Source organism: Nesoenas mayeri, assembly GCF_963082525.1.
Source record: "Nesoenas mayeri genome assembly, chromosome: 23".
Taxonomy (NCBI): domain Eukaryota; kingdom Metazoa; phylum Chordata; class Aves; order Columbiformes; family Columbidae; genus Nesoenas; species Nesoenas mayeri.
Window position 1 is genome coordinate 5,946,906 of NC_137574.1, and position 15,452 is coordinate 5,962,357.

General features: G+C 58.8%; 1 protein-coding gene across 1 annotated transcript in view; it reads right to left on the bottom strand.

Annotated features, from left to right (window-relative positions):
- Positions 1–13,554, bottom strand: part of LOC308048944 (receptor-type tyrosine-protein phosphatase V-like) — a gene marked incomplete at its 3' end in the record, with an annotated part of 32,556 nt that extends 19,002 nt beyond the window's left edge. Inside the window, exons 1-14 of the mRNA XM_080358270.1 lie at positions 13,480–13,554; positions 12,344–12,407; positions 10,165–10,431; positions 8,899–9,168; positions 8,077–8,343; positions 6,233–6,505; positions 5,370–5,630; positions 4,542–4,814; positions 3,807–4,076; positions 2,968–3,237; positions 2,238–2,510; positions 1,690–1,962; positions 975–1,244; positions 300–572 (exon numbers count right to left, since the gene is read on the bottom strand). Coding sequence (XP_080214396.1) covers positions 300–572; positions 975–1,244; positions 1,690–1,962; positions 2,238–2,510; positions 2,968–3,237; positions 3,807–4,076; positions 4,542–4,814; positions 5,370–5,630; positions 6,233–6,505; positions 8,077–8,343; positions 8,899–9,168; positions 10,165–10,431; positions 12,344–12,407; positions 13,480–13,545 — 3,370 coding nt within the window. The 5' untranslated portion in view covers positions 13,546–13,554. The remainder of the gene's footprint in view (positions 1–299; positions 573–974; positions 1,245–1,689; positions 1,963–2,237; positions 2,511–2,967; positions 3,238–3,806; positions 4,077–4,541; positions 4,815–5,369; positions 5,631–6,232; positions 6,506–8,076; positions 8,344–8,898; positions 9,169–10,164; positions 10,432–12,343; positions 12,408–13,479) is intronic.
- Between the last annotated feature and the right edge of the window lie 1,898 nt (positions 13,555–15,452).

The following is a 15,452-nucleotide window of genomic DNA, read 5'->3' on the forward strand; positions in this document are numbered from 1 at the left end:
CTATCTGCTGATGGAGAGTCAGAGAAGGCACAAGCCCTCCTGTATACAGGGAGATGGGGCAGCATGGGCAGGGGGGATGTCCCCGTGTGGGCAACCCTGCACGTCATCATGTACTTGTGCAAGTCTACAGCTGAACCTCCGTGTGTCCATAAGGGTAATGGTGTGCCTGTGCACTAACAGCTGCGTGTTGCACACATGCACATCTCCAAAGGCATCAGGACCTCTCATCCCTCCCCAGTGCTGCCCAGTTGTGCAACATTGCCCACGTCTCTGCAAAGGACACTCGTCCAGGCACTCACGTGTCCAGCCGCTGATGTTGGGTGCCGCTGCCTGGTATGGTCCAGCCGTGGCACTGGCCTCCAGGGAGTATTCGTATCCTGGGCTCAGGCCCATGAAAGTGAAGTTGTGCGTGTCTCTCCCAAGTGAGGTCATAGCTGCCACAGTGCCCAGCCACACGTTGTACAGGGTTAGCGTGTAGCCGTCTCGTCCCCCGGCTGTGGCGCCCCAGGACGCGCTGAGCCTGTCCAGGTGCCCCGTGCCCAGCCAGTGCACTGCAGCCGGGGGCAGTGGGCCTGGGGGGAAACATGAGTCACTGCCAGGAGCCACGTGCAGGCCGAGAGAAAGGAGATGCTCCGTGTCTGTGCCCTGCTGTGCTGCAGGAAGTGGGTCAGCCCTGCCAGGTCCCAAGGGCTGGTTTTGCCCTTGACTCTGTGGCAGCTGCCCCCAGGGATTGCCTCCTCCCTGGTGCTGCCTGAGCCTGCAGATGGCTGTGGACAGCTGCCTGTGGACAGCTGCCTGGGACATGGGTGGCCAGGCCGTGGGGGGTCATGCTTGGGCAGGGCATGAGCACTGGGTGCTCGGATGGGTGGGAGAGGGAAGCAGGATCTGGCTGCACCAGTATGGCTCCTGATTTAAACTGGGAACGGGGAGATCTGGTAAAGGACACGTGGCTGCAAGGAGGGCATCATACTCACGCGTGCAGTGGGTGGAGCTGGGGGTGCTGTTGTGGAAGGGCCCAGCTGTGGCTCTCACTGTCACCCTGTAGTGGGTGCCGGGGCTCAGTTTTCTGAAAGTGTGACTCCTGGCATCCGCACCCAGCACCATGTGCCCAACACGACTGCTGGAGGTTGGGTCATAGACGTCCACCATGTAGCCTTCTGCTTCTCGCCCGTTTGCTGCCCAGGAGACCTGCAGCATGGAGGCAGCGGGGCTGCCCAGGGTGAGGCTGGCAGGGGCCAAGGGGTCTGGAAAGCAACGGGGAGACAGTCAGCCCTGTGTGTCCACCCACTGCTCTGCCCCATGGTTCCTCATGCCCTGGCAGTGCCACAGGCTGGACTCCAGCACCCAGATGGCACTGAGTGGTGGGCAGGCTGGTCACCAGGGCCTGTCTCAGCAAGCAGCTTGAGGACAAATGGGCAGACAGGGCACACGGCTCTGAGCACAATGTCCCCAGGGCTTGCAGCTGGACGTGGCAGGGGATGTAGAACAGCCTTTCAGATGGGCAGCCGGGATGTGCTCTGTGTCACGGGAGGAGTGTGGGCACTGAGCAGAAAGGTGGGATGACTGTGTAGAAGCTCTAGACACAGCAGGGCTGGTTTGGGATGGGGAAGGTGGCAGTGGGTGCTCTGCAAGGTTCAGATAGAGGCTCTGGGGCACGGTGGAGTGTCCAGCCCAAGCCATTAGACTCACATGTCCATTGGGTGATGTTGGTGGTGGAGGCTTCGAACGAGCCTTTCACAGCAGTGACCTGCACAGCAAACCTGCTGCCTGCTTCCAGGTGAGTCCAGGTGATGTTCTGCGCATCTGGACGCAAGGTCTGGACCCGCTCCCTGCCCTGGGTGCTAAAGCTGTACAGAACGACGCGGTAGTGGTCCCTCCTGCCGGGGGGCTTGTTCCAGCACGCATAAAGTTCTGAGGAGCTGCCTGGGTTGGTAAGGCTCAGGTTTGTTGGTGCAGCAGGAACTGTGAGGAAAGACAGACACATGAGTCAGAGAGAAAAAGGTCCAGTTCTGAACACACAGCCATCTCCAGAGAGAAGTCTTGCTTTCCCCAGGCAACCAGCAAGAGCTCTGTGCTCTCATGGTACATGGAGGCTGCAAGAGGAAGGACATGACAGCAGACTAGCATCAGCAGGAGCCAGGGCAGGGGGCCCTCCTCTCCCTGGGTGCCAACATTGATCCCTGGACCTCCTGGCAGTGCTCCCACCCAGGTCCCCTGTGGGTGGTAGGGGTGCTCACCTGTGCAGCCAGTGATGTTCTTGGGGAGGGAGCGGTAGGGTCCAGCTACTGCCCAGATCCCAACAAGGTAGCAAGTTCCTGGCGCCAACTGTGTAAGGGTGACGTTAGTGCTGTCTTTCGCTGCTTCCAAGTTCCTTGCCAGTGAAGAAGAGCCCTCCTCGTGCACGCTGAGCAGGTATCCATCCCTTTGCCCAGGAGGGGTCTCCCACTGCACAGCCAGAGCCCAGGCAGTGCTGACAGGGCTTGCAGACAGGGAAAGAGGAGGTAGTGGGACTGTGGGAGAGAAATAGCGTTACAGAGGACAAACATGGGATGCTCAGGACTGACTCTGTTTTGGGAATGAAGCCGGGACCTGCAGGACTGTGAGCATCTATCATGCTGTTTAAAGAGTGCTGAGAGCAGCAGGTGGCTCCCATATCAAAGCTGCTCCCTGTGTCCCAGGGGATAAACATGCTTTGCCACCATGGCATGGGACCCTCTTGTCCCAAAGTGCTGGGGCAGTCTCACAGCATGCCCCATGGAGCTGCTGGGCCCAGAATGGGTGAGTGTCTCAATAAGAGACCCAGCGTCTTGAGTAGGAGACAGGTACTTGTGGGGCCGCAGGGGTATGGTCTCAGGGCATGCCTGCAGAACAGCCCTGAGACACCTCTTTTTGTCCCCAGCCCCTCACCAGGTCAGAGCCAGGCTGGGTATGAGGGATGAGGACAGTGCAGAAGAGCTGCATTCCTACCAGTGTAGCTGATGACAGTCTGAGACGAGGTGCGATGAGGCCCAGCCTGAGAAATGATCTCCACACGGTATCGGGACCCCGGCACCAGCCCCTCCAGGTCAAGCTGGGTGACTCCACGGGGAACAGACACATTCCTGATGATGGACAGGGACTCAGCCACCGAGAGCTGTACCAAGTGGTCTCTGCCACCGCCTGACTCCACCCAGCTCACACGTAGCTCCTGGGGTCTCTGGCCAGGCTGTACACTCACATTAGCCAGAGACAGTGGATCTAGGGGGAAACACAGCATGGAGATCCATGAGATGGTAGAGGAAAGCAACTAGAGAAGCCAGGACAGCCTGCATCCCTACCCAGGGCTGGAGGGGAAGTGGTGGCAGCTGCCTGCCAGCTCTCCTGTTGTTCTGGGAGACATGTAAGCTGTCTGTCAATGTCCCTAAGGCACGGCTAGCCGGCAGGTGCTTTACTGTGAAGAGAGCACTCGGCTCTCCAGCGGACTGCCCTGCTCCATGGAGAGGGAGCAGCAAGCCCAGACAGATCTCTGTGCTTCCTCTCTTGCATTCCTCTCCCACCCATCCCAGGCTGGCTGAGATCAGGAGTTCTCCAGGCAGAATGTTCAACTTGACTGGGGAAAACCTGAGCTGGGAAAAAGGGTCTTTTGGGGCCCAGAAGCCAGCACACAGCACTGAACTCTTGGCATGTGCTCCAGTTCCCAGGGGCAGGGGGCATCAGGTCTCACTGGAGCCGTCCCTCCACCCGAACACATCCATGTCACTGCCAATCTTGCAGGCAGTGCCAGGATGCCCCATCCCTGCAGGAGGCTGGGGACACTTCTCACTCACATGTCCACTCGGTGGCAAAGTGTGATGAGGATCTGTATGGGCCAGCGAGGACGGTCACCTTCAGGAAGTACTGAATGCCAGGGGACAGCCCCAGGAATGTGTAGTTGTGGGTGTTTGGCCCCACTGAGATGTTTCTCTGCGCTGAATGGCTCTTGCTGTAGAGCTGGAGGTGGAACTGGTCCACATCACCAGCAGCCTTGTCCCAGAAGGCAGAGAGTCCCAGCGGGCGTCGCGTGTTGGTCAGGGTCACACCGGCTGGAGCCAGGGGGTCTGAGGGAAGAGAGACACCCAGGTGGTGAGAGACAGTCATGGTGGAGCTGCCACAGCACAGATTGGGGGTCAGCACACGTTTGTCCTGGGCACCCTCCACCACCTGCCCCTGGTGGGCTCTGGTCATAAATCAGCCCTGACATATCAAACGCCACAACTGCCTGAGCTCCACAACAAACACGGGATCAGGTCCCCATCTTTCCTGTTGGGTGACATTCAGAAATGTTTTCCGTTCAGCCATGGGTTTCTCCTGCACTGAAGACTCTTTTACTTCTGGCCTGGCTGAATGTGGCTCTGGTTGGCTTTTCACTCTTCGTCTGTCTATGCATCCCTGTCCCTGGCTCCCCTCACTCCACATGCATGGTCTACACTCTGCTTTGCTTCCATGCCGTGACCTTTCTGCTCTCGTTGGCCAGGCCATGGTTGCAATCTGCAGTAGGCTTGAAGTAGGGGTAACACACTCACATGTCCAGTCTGTGGCTGATTGCACAGGGGATCTGTAAGGTCCAGCTACAGAAGCCATCTCCAGTGTATACTGTCGCCCGGGGACCAGGTCCTCAAAGGTGACGTTAGTCCAGTTGTTGCCCACAGTCATGTTCCTGACCTGCTTCTGGGACTTGGTTTCGCAGAGGGTGCCTGTGTAGCCAGTGCTGTCAGCGGGAGCTGCTCTCCAGGAGGCCTGCAGAGAGGTGCTGTGGCCCTGGTTGCTGAGGGCCAGCTGCTGCGGGGGCAAAGGATCTAGGAAAGGCAAAATCTGTGGTCACAGATTCACCTGGACTGGGGTCAAGGTTGAAGTGCAACCCCAAACGTGCTGGAGCTGGAGCCCCTTCCCTGGGAAAACCCACATCCAGGGGCTCTGGCCACCCGTGGGGTCTATAGAGGCCACCATCGCCCCTGCTGACACCCACACACCAGTTTGGCAGGGATGGGGCCAACATACAGTTTAAACTGACATGGTAAGAAGTGATGGCTCTGGTGCTGGAGGAGGTGCTGGGTGGGATGGTCTGGAGCAGGGTGGTGGCTGGGGGCAGATACACCCTGAGCAGTGCCAGGAGGGCAGCCCAAGGGAGGAGGAGGGCACTGGGCCTTGCTGACCCCTGTGCAGGGCGACCGGGATAGAGACCAGGGTCAAACATATCCAGCAGTACCTCTGCTTTCCTCCTGGGCCTTTTACTCTTTTATCTCATGAAGCTGCAGAAGACCTACACTACCACACTCCCCCAGGCACGACAGGGAAGGGCAGGATCCAGTGGGAACCGTGGGCCCGGCTGTGGTGAGGGCTGTGGCACTCACATGTCCAGTTGGTGACGCGCCGGGGTGCGGAGGTGTAGGGGCCAGCCACGGTGCTGACGTCGAAGGTGTAGAGAGTCCCAGGGCGGAGGCCTTCATAGGTGAAGTTGGTGACACCTCTGAGCAGCGAGCTGTTCTTCACAGGGTGCTCCAAAGGGCTGAGGGCCAGCAGGTAGCCCTCTCCCATTGCCTCCTCCCAGCTGGCTAGCAGGCTGTAGGGGCTCCCCTGGCTGGACAGACTCACACCAGATGGAGCTAATGGCTCTGCAAGGGACAAGGATAGGATCTTGCACATCACTGTGTGTGGCAGTGTGTCAGGCAGCCTGACTGCTCTCATGACACTGCAGCTCTTCCCCCCTCAGACACAGGCAGCCAGGGCTGCAGGGAAAGCCCGTTACTGGTCTGGGTGCTGGGGCTGGGTGGTGCCTCCCCACACTGTTCCAGTCCTTCCTTCACAGGGTGGCAGCTCTGGGGTGGCCACCTGAGCACCAGCTGCTCCGCGAGCTGTCCAGGAGGGACTGGGCACAGGGAGATGCTGCTCTGGGGAACTGGTGGCACTTCACTACCCACCCGACCAGCTGCTGTGAGCAGAGCTGGAGAAGCTGTCTTAGAACCTGCCCAAACAGCGAGTCTAAAGGTTACTGGGTGGGATCTGGTCTCAGTTCATGCCTGGCGCAAGTCTGCCAAGGACCTCTGTGTTCACCCAGTGGGTTTTGCTGCTCTGACCCACAGCCCGTCCTTGAGACCAGGTGCCACTGCACTGCTCCTGCTGCCATCCCCCTCCTCATCCCACCAGTTTCCCTCCGGGCACCAGCCCCTCCATCAGATGGTAGAAATGGCCATGAGAGGACACGCTTTCTGCTTACGTGTCCAGGCTGCTGTGCTGCGGGCTGATGCCCGGTAAGGCCCAGCCACCGCCGTCACCTGGACAGAGTATTGCTTCCCAGGGCTCAGCCCGTGGAAGGTGACGTGACCGTTGTCTCCGCTGACAGAGATGTTCCTCGTCGGAGCACTGTTCTCTCCCTCCTGCAGCGTCACCAGGTAGAAGTCCCTCTCTCCCGCCGGGGTGTGCCATCGAGCCTGCAAGGAGCTCTGCTCCTCCGCGCTGCTCAGGGTCACGTTGCCAGGGCTCAGCGGGTCTGGAAGAGATCAGGATCGCATGCTTCAGGGTTATGGGGAGCTCTGGAGCCCCACCCCAGCACTCACTGTCTTTGCTGTAGTCAGGACTGTCAGCTCAAAGGTGTTGTCTACAGCAGCAGTCCTGTCCTGCCCCGCTCAGTCAAAGGGGACAGGCTGCCAAGCAAGACACTATGATTTCCCCATACACCCCTGAGTCCTGTTCCCTGCTTCCTTATCTGCAGGGTTACATCCAGCCTCAGACAGCCTTTTGGAGCATTCTGTCTCCATTCCCCAGCACAGCCATGCCTTGTCCAGCAGAGCCCAGATGAAGCTGGAAGCCCTGCTGGGAAATTCCTAAAAGTCCCCCTCCTCTCCATTCTTGTCCCATCTTGACCTTGCTGATGTTCCCAAGAACTGGCCTAGACAAAACTCCTGGCCAGACACCCCTGGCTCATGCATCTGGCGCAGGGGACGTTTGTTCGGTCGGGTAGGTCAGAGCTGTAGACAGCAATGGCAGGGTGGATTCAGACTCACTTTGCAGTGGAAACAAACCAGCTGGGGGTGTGAGGTCTTCCAAAACCCCAGCTGCAGAGGCAGCAGTGAGCAGCTTCCCAGACTGGCAGGCAGAACAAGAGCTGGAGACTTGTCACCTGGTGGCACCCAGGTCCTTCCAGCCTGACCAGTGTCTGCCCAGGGACAGTATGAATCACTGGTCACAACAGCCCTGACTTTGCAGCTTGGCACCTGCATGATTTGCTGCTCCTCACTAGAGAGGACCAACACTTTCTTGGTATTTAGCATGAGCCTTGTTCTGTCCTAGACGCTAAGCTTGCCCTCTCCATTACCCCCCCTGGTTTTCCTGGGAACACCTGGGAGAGCAAGTCAGGGTTGGAGCTGTTCACAGTGCTATGGACGTGGTGTTGGCAGCAAACCAGGGCTGTGGTGGTGAAAATCACCTGCTGTTGGGGTCTTTGTCAGCCTGAGGCCAGAAGACGGAGGAAGTTGGGTTGAATGGTGCAACTAGCTGGGGTCTGGAAGGGCTAACCTCAATTTCTTGACCAGCCAGGGGCAGGCTTCCTTGCCTGACATTAGAGTCACCCACCAGGATGCTGCCAAAATCAGGTTCTACCAAAATATACCCTTGACAGCCATCAAAGGCGACCAAAGTTCCATTTCCAGGAACCTTCAGTCCAAACTAGATAAACTGCTGTCCCCTTCCTCCTGTTTTCTCTGCTGCCCTTGGACAGCCCCAAGGCATGCAAGAGCCCAGCCCCAGCTGCACCGAACACCAGGGAGATCTGCTGCCCTCCCATCCTCCTCCTCATGGACAGGCCACAGGCTTACCCCAGTGCACCCCAGGGAGAAGCAACCTGGCACTGGGAATTCACCTGCTCAAGGGACTCAGTGGCCCCACTATTGCAGTGCCCCAGGCCCAGGTCCTAGAGTGGCTTTTGGCCACATCCAAGCAGGATAATATCCCTCTGCACCCAGGGCTCTGGCAGGAGACCTTCGGTTTCAGAGACAAGGATGAGAGACAAGGAGAAAACCAGGGCCACCGAGGTCCCCCCCCATCCCTGGACATCATACTCACATGTCCAAGCAGTGGCATTGGGCCCCTGCACTGTGTAGGGCCCAGCTGTGACACTCAGCCCGAGCCAGTAGCGGGTGCCAGGGCGGAGATGCTGGAAGGTGAAGCTGGTGAGGCCCCTCCTGGCCGACAGCGTCGTGGCCACTGTCTGGGTGAGGAGGTTGTGGAGCGTGAAGTGCAACCAGGCAGCCCCTCCAGCACCTTCCCAGGAGGCGAAGAGGCTGGTGCTGGAGCCCGGGCTGAGCCGCAGCTGGGTGGGCATGGAGGGAGCTGAGGGGAGAAGAAGGAGGCAGCGAGGTTCAGCGCTGGGGCTCTCTGGACCCTCCTCTCTCCCCAGGGTCTCCTGTGCCCACAGCTGCTCTCTATGCTGGCATGGGGGCTTAACATCTGTCAGGGGTCTGCTGAGTGATATCCTTTCCCAGGCGGGCAGGGGACACAGGTCCCTCTGTACTGTCACACTCTTTCAGGTTGCAGGGCAGAGGGGTGGCAGCCTGGGTAAGGCAACATTTCTGCAGCTCCCACCAGCATTCTGCCAGCATCCCCAGACTGCCCTCCTCCCGTGGGGACGTGGAGACAGAAACCCCAGCTGCAGGTCCCACAAGGCAGGACTGAGCTGTGTAGTTGTCCCTTTGGCCAAGCACACTGGGCTGCCAGCGGGGACGTGAAAAACTCCCAGCTGTTCCCCATCCTGTGTCAACTCCCCATCCTGAGCCTGGACACCTCCTTCCCCTCTCGGCCAGCCCAGACAGCTCAGGCGCTGCATCCCTCCTGCCAACCCTTTCTCCCATTCCTTCCCTCTCGGCAGGCACACCCATCACTCCATACCTGTCCACTGGTGGATAGTGGTGCTCGCCTGGCTGGATCCAGCCAGCGTGCTGACCTTCAAGGCGTACTCACTGCCAGCCAGCAACCCGTCAAACAGGAACGTGGAGGCGTTTGGCAGGACAGACACATTTCTCACAAGCGTCTGCGAGTCGCTGTGGTAGAGGGCAAGCTGGTAGCCATCGCGCTGCCCGTGGGCGTGTGCCCAGGAGGTGTGCAGCTCCGCAGAACTCCCGCCGCTGCTCAGGCTCAGGTTGCGGACGGGTGAGGGACCTGCATTGGACATGGCACAGTGTTTGCTGGTTGCGTTGCAATGCCTGACTTGACAGGTTGATCAAGGGCTGGTGGGACGGTGCCTTCACCTGGTGAGGTCATACCAGTCAGCTCCACAGGACCCAAACCCCAAGCTCAGCCCCATCATGTCCCTACCAGCTCCCCCAGTCTCCCAGATTGTGCGGGCTGCACCATCCCCTTTGGGTCAGTCTCTGCATAGTCACCGTGAAATGAGCAGGGACACTCAGTCAGGGACAGCACACGAGGTGTGCGCTGAGAAGGTGAAGCCATCAGCGCTTACCTGTGAGCTCATCTGCTGCCAGGTCCTCTGTTCCTGATGGCCCTGTGGGTCCTGCCACCTGCCTTCCCATGAGGACCAGCCCCTGCTCCCTGCAGCCACCACTGCTGTCCGACACCATCCCTTCTGCTAACCAACCCCCTCCCTCCAGCTCTGCTTTCCTTTTCCAGGTTTTCCGCCTTCACCTGAAATGATTTATCTAAGGATCTTCTGGAGTGATGTAGGCAAGACCTGAGCTGTGGGCTCACCAGCCCTGCCTGCTTCTCCCAGTCCTTGGTATCAGCCAGGGAGCGTATAGAGCAAGACTTGGTGAGTGAGCCAGTGGTGGACAGAAATGTGCCAAAATCATGAAGCAGATGCTACTTCCTTGTAGCTCTTTCTAGACCTCCCAGTGTGACTTTTTCTAGCCCTCAGCTCTTTGCAGTCCACGTCATTGTTTGGTCCATCGTTATCCCAGCAGAAGGTATAGCCTGAACTCTGCCCATGCAAAGTGCAGGGGCAGGATCTCCCTCCATATGGATGAGGGAATGACCCCTAGGGCCCTGGGGACCAGGTAAGGACCCTAATTCTTGTGAAAGTGACAAAAGATCTGACCTCGCCATGAACTCATGGACCATTGCACCCTCCAGAGCAGTGTGACAGTCATTGGTAGTACCACTGAGACCCTTTGACTCTGCAGTGCCTGGGGAACCCCTTACTTGTCTGTGCTGTGACTGTCTGGCTGGCGGTCTCCATACAGGCAAGCAGGGCTGTCACTTCAATCTTGTAGCGCGTGCCAGGGGTCAGCCCATGGAACCAGAAGCTGGTGATGTTGGGTCCAGCAGATCCATTCTGCAGCGGCGTGCCTGACCCCAGGGAGGAGAGGGCGAGCGAATATCCCTCGGCACCTCCCTCTGGCTCATCCCAAGACAGAAGGAGGGAGTCTGACCGGCCATGGTCACTCACGCTGAGGTTCAGCAGGGTCCCTGCAGAGGCAAAGCCAAAACCCTCAGCAGGGAGCTGTGGTGCTGCTGGGTGGCCAGCATGGAGGGCCAGGCTCCCCAGCCCACCCACCCTTGCTGCAGGTGATGTCCCTGCCCTGGGACCTCAACCCACCCTCTGCTGAGATGGATCTGAACTGAATCTGGACTGGGAGACTTAAGAAATCAGCTTGAGTCCCCGCAGCACCCAAGTAAACCAGACCCACTGCTAGGGACTGACTGGCCCAGGACTTGTCCTGCACAGAGCAGAGCCCAGTGCAAGGGCATTCAAGCACCAGCTGTGCTACCCTGTGCCTGGTGCCTCTGCTGTTCTTTGCCCTCATTGGTGCAGAGGTGACATGGGAAGAGCAGGACACTGCCTATGTGGAGGAAACATGGGGCCAGTGCTGTGGCATCCAGATGGAGAGGATCTGGGGACAAGGAAGTGGCACACGGGGCTTTGCTTATTTGGTGTTGTATTGAATCCCTTCCCTTACAGCTGCTCAGGAATGACCTACACAAACAGGAGCCAGACAGAGCCTGTGTGTTGGGGCCAAGCTGTCAACATGACCCTTGCAGGCTTCATCTCTGCCTCCCTGTGCCTCCACTAGCAGATCGCCACACGCTCTCCATCCCCAGTCTTGCTGGGAGCAATGAGCTCTCTATTGCTTTCAGCCTTTAGGAAGCTCTAGTGCTAATAAGACATTTGTGTAATAATTAGCACCTAAAATTTATGATGTGCAACATGTTGTAACAGACTGACGTGATCTAGCAGGGCAAGAAAGCTTTAAGCAAGCACTGCTATTGCCCCAGGGCTCTGCCTGGGGTTGCCTTCACACAGCAAATGAAGAGCAGTGTGGGGCAAGCCCCAGGGGCAGGGGCAGCTTTGGGACTTCCCATAATGCTGGAGAGTTTCAGAACTACATGCAACTTCTGTTCACGCAATGCTATTTTTGGAGTCTGCTGCCACTGCAGACTCTTTCTTATCTCATGAAGGTATGAGTTCTCCACCCTTGTTTGTCTGCTCCTCTCAGGTTTCCGACAGACTGCATCGTCTGCCTCCATCTGTCATTTAGCAATCACCTTCTTCATCTCCACAGTACAAATCTACTAATACCTAAAAGGGGCCAGAGGCATCCTCCAGCCCTGAGGCACATGATCGCAATGCTGCTCAGGTCCCCATAGATAAGCTCCACTATGCACATCACAGCCACATCCAGGCACATCCCATGCCCTGGCTGCTGCCTACAGATCACCTGGGAGCGTGTTCACGGGCACGGGCAGTGCCTGGGCACCACGCTGGCCCCAGCACATCTGCAGGGTGAGTGCGGCTGTGCCGCTCCCCGGCCAGCTCGGCACAGCTGTGGAGCTGCCTTGTGGAGCAAGGTCCTGCCCACCCAATTGCAGGGGCTCCATATAGAGTTCCTATAGCTGTCCTGCTGCTGAGCCCACTTGATGCTCTGTGGGAAGGAGAGAGCTTGGAGCCATGTCCGTCTCTCATGGTGACCCCCATGAGACTGCATGCTGAAAGAGAACGGGGCTGACTCCCTCCCCTTCATGACCTGCAGCCTGCAGTATTGTAGAATCATAGAATGTCCTGAGTTGGAAGGGACCCACAAGGTTCATGGAGTCCAACTCCCGTCCCTGCACAGGACACCCCACAGGTCACCCCGTGTGTCTGAGGACGTTGTCCAGTCTCTTCTTGAACACTGTCAGGTTGGGCCGTGACACCTCCCTGGGAGCCTGTTCAGTGTCCAGCACCTCTGGGTGAAGAACCTTTTCCTCATGTCCCACTGACCCCCCCTGGCACATCTGCTGCCGTTCCCTGGGCTCTGTCACTGTCATAGAGCAGAGCTCACCCTGCCCCTCCTGCTCCTGCTGAGGAACCTGCAGCCTGGGTACCTCTGCTCTGACTTACCGCTATCACCGGACACATCCTGTCCCTCCAGCCCTGCCCGTGCTGTCTGGTTGCATCCCTCGCCCTGTGGGGTTGAAGGTGTCAGGTGAGACAGTGGGCAGGTGAACTGGCCTGAGCTGGGACCATCACCTGGAAGAGGTGCCCTGTGCCAGGCCAGGGGTCAGGCTGGCCAGGTATGTCCCACTCAGCCATGGCATCCAGGGGCTGTGACCCTCTGGGAACTGTGACCCCTTTTCCCAGGAGATCTCAGGTGAGTCCCCGAGCTAAGGCAGGGAGACAGGCTCAGCAGGTGCAGCCTGTGGGCTGCCCTGGCTTTCTACAAGAGTCCAGGGACTGCAGAGCAACATGTGGCCATGCCCACAGGGGAAGACATCCCACCAGAACAGCCAGGGCACAAGGGGAAGGTGTGGGGAAGAAAGGAGCTCAGGACAGGCCCTGGCAGTCTCATTCCCTCTGCAGGCTCCCCCGCTTCCCCCAGTCATGGTAGGGGGAAGGATGAAGGGACCCCAGACCTCTGTCCAGCTGCCATTCCCCACAGGCTGCAAAGTCTGAAAGCTCCAGAGCATCCAGCACCCCCCATGCCGCAGTGGGTGCTGAGCACGTTCGTGGGACACCCGTCTCCCCACAGTCTGCTGCGAGCAGGGTGTGCCCTGCTTAGGTTGAGGCTAGTTCCCTCCACATTAAAGGAAATATCTCTGCCCACTCCCTGTCCCGCAACAAGCCACAGAGAAGCAATCATCGTTCTTTAGTTATTTCCCCCTTGGCTCTGCTGGCTGACTCATTTCTGGCTCCCCCACCAACTGCAGTGCTTTTGGGAGCGAAGGGGTTCCAGATCCCTGGGAAGAGCAGCCAGCCAATTCCTGGGGCGAGGAGCCCTGCAGCCATGGCAGCAGCGACACGCTCGGATCCCAGGCACTGAGGCGAGAGGGCATGGCGAGGGGGGCGGGAAGCAGAGGAAAGAGCCAGCTCGTAATTGCAAACGTCGCTAATTTGGTGCAGCTGCATGGCTGGAGAGGCAGCCCAGAAATATGCCGTCATTTCTCAGCGGGGTAGGACTATGCAAAGCCCCTTGCTGCCAGCAAGCTGGATCCAAGAGCCTGCATGGACAGCCGGGGGCTGAAGAGACAAGGGCTTACCTCTGCCAGGGCTCCCAGGAGCTGTGACACCCACAGGATGAGCAGCGGCAGCAGCGGTGGCCTCATTGGGACCGGGGTGGCTGCAGATGAGAGGGATGACAAGTTGGGGGGTTGGGGTAGCTTCTTAGCAGCGGCTGTCCCCAGCCAGCCCCTTCTCCCATGGCAGCGAGGGGCTGTGTCCCCACATGCTTTCTGAGCGCGGGTGACAGGATGACATCAGTGGGGACGGGTGTTGCATGCCAGCGCGTTGCACATCAGCCCCACCAGCTGTCCTCGGGTAGGAGCAGAGCAGCCTCCGGGCTGGGAGAAGTCCAGAGTGTGTGTGTGCCTCTCGCTGTGTGCATCAGCTATTGTTCCCGCGGATCTGCGTCCCTCTGTGGTGACTCTGCAGCTGTCCTTGTGTGAGCCTGGGCGCGCTGCGGCCAGGGAGCTGTGTGCCGGGGGGCTTGGAGGGGGGGCTCTCGCTGTGGCTGGGTCTCTGCACGGCTGGAGCCCAGCCTGGCCATCAGGAGTTCTGCAGAGTTGTGGGAGTTGGTGCTGAGAGGGGAGGAGAGGGGAGGAGACAGGACAGGACAGATGGCGGCTCTGAGCCGGGAGGGAGTGCCCAAACCAGCCCCCAGCAAGGGGAGGCAGGGCTGGGATGCTGGAGGGAGCATTGGCAGACGGTGGAGAGGGGTGCTCTGCACCTTGTGGCTGCCTCTGTGCCGGCATACTCGTGCACCCTTTAGCTCTGTATGCATGGATTCCTGCATGAGGTGCTGATGGGAAATGGGAGGTTTGGTTGTGCTGGGTGAGGAGGGAGACATGTGCCTCTGTGTGATGCCCATGGCACAGGGATGGGCAGATTGAAGCCGGGGGGAGCAGGGTGCACATATTGTGAGAGGTTCCTGTGCACTGTATCCATGGGTACAAAGGTGCCTGGACCACGCTTTGTCCATTTGAGGGGTTGGATGGGTCTGAGCTGTGCCCTGCCTGCCTGTGGGCTGTGGGGGCTGTACTTTGCGGTGCTGCCGTGGGGAGCACTCGGTGTCCCCCAGCCCTGCGCAGGGCTGTGTGCTGTGCGGTGCTGTGCCGTGTCTGTGCGGTGCTGTGCCGTGTCTGTGCGGTGCTGTGCTGTGTCTGTGCAGTGCATGGCGAGGTGCCAGCTCTGATTCAGAGCGGAGATGCCATTGGCTTCACATCAGCGCTGGGGATCTGGGACAGTGCTGGAAGAGATTCAGTGATGCATCTACCGTGGCAGCCAGCACAGCCTGTGTGGCCGTGGGAGTTGGTCCCAGTAGCCAACACAACCACCACCGAGGGGCTGTTCAAGCTCTGGTTATTGACGTGAGACACCGAGCTGTCAGGGTGGGATGCATCCCCCAGCTGGCTCAAGAACAGCAGATTCCTGCCACAAAAACTCAGAGGTTTGTCAGGTGGGACCTGTGACAGACAGATCAGCCCCAAGTCCTGGGGAAAAACATGGGAAAGCCCTGTCCCTGCACATAAATGAGGGGGACACAAGGGCCCCAGTCTAGGATCCATCTCCAACCCCAGGTCCATTCCCCAAACTTCCTGACAGCCCCAGGCTGATGTGGCCAGCTGGGAATGGGGACAGAGCACGAGTCCCCTTCCCTTTGCATGGGGCACAGTTAATTCCCCAGGTCCTGGCCAAATGGGACTGGTGCCAGGAATCCTGGTCCGTGATCACAGTCACGTCCCTGCAGAGGCCCCGTCCCCTGCCTGGAGCGGACTGAGGGTAAAGCAGCCCTGGCCCTGCGGATCAGCCCAGCAGTGGGGGCTTGTTTGTCACCTTTGCTCCTATGTTAACACCTCAGCCATGTCCCCAGCAGAGAGGGACAGCTCAACAACCACAGGCCCTTCAAGTCACTCTGTCCCCAGACCTGCCCTCTCCCTGCACCCTGGACATGGAGATCGGCGTGGGAGCAGAGGGCAATGTCTTGGCTCCAGTGTAGGCAAGATTATTTAATCCT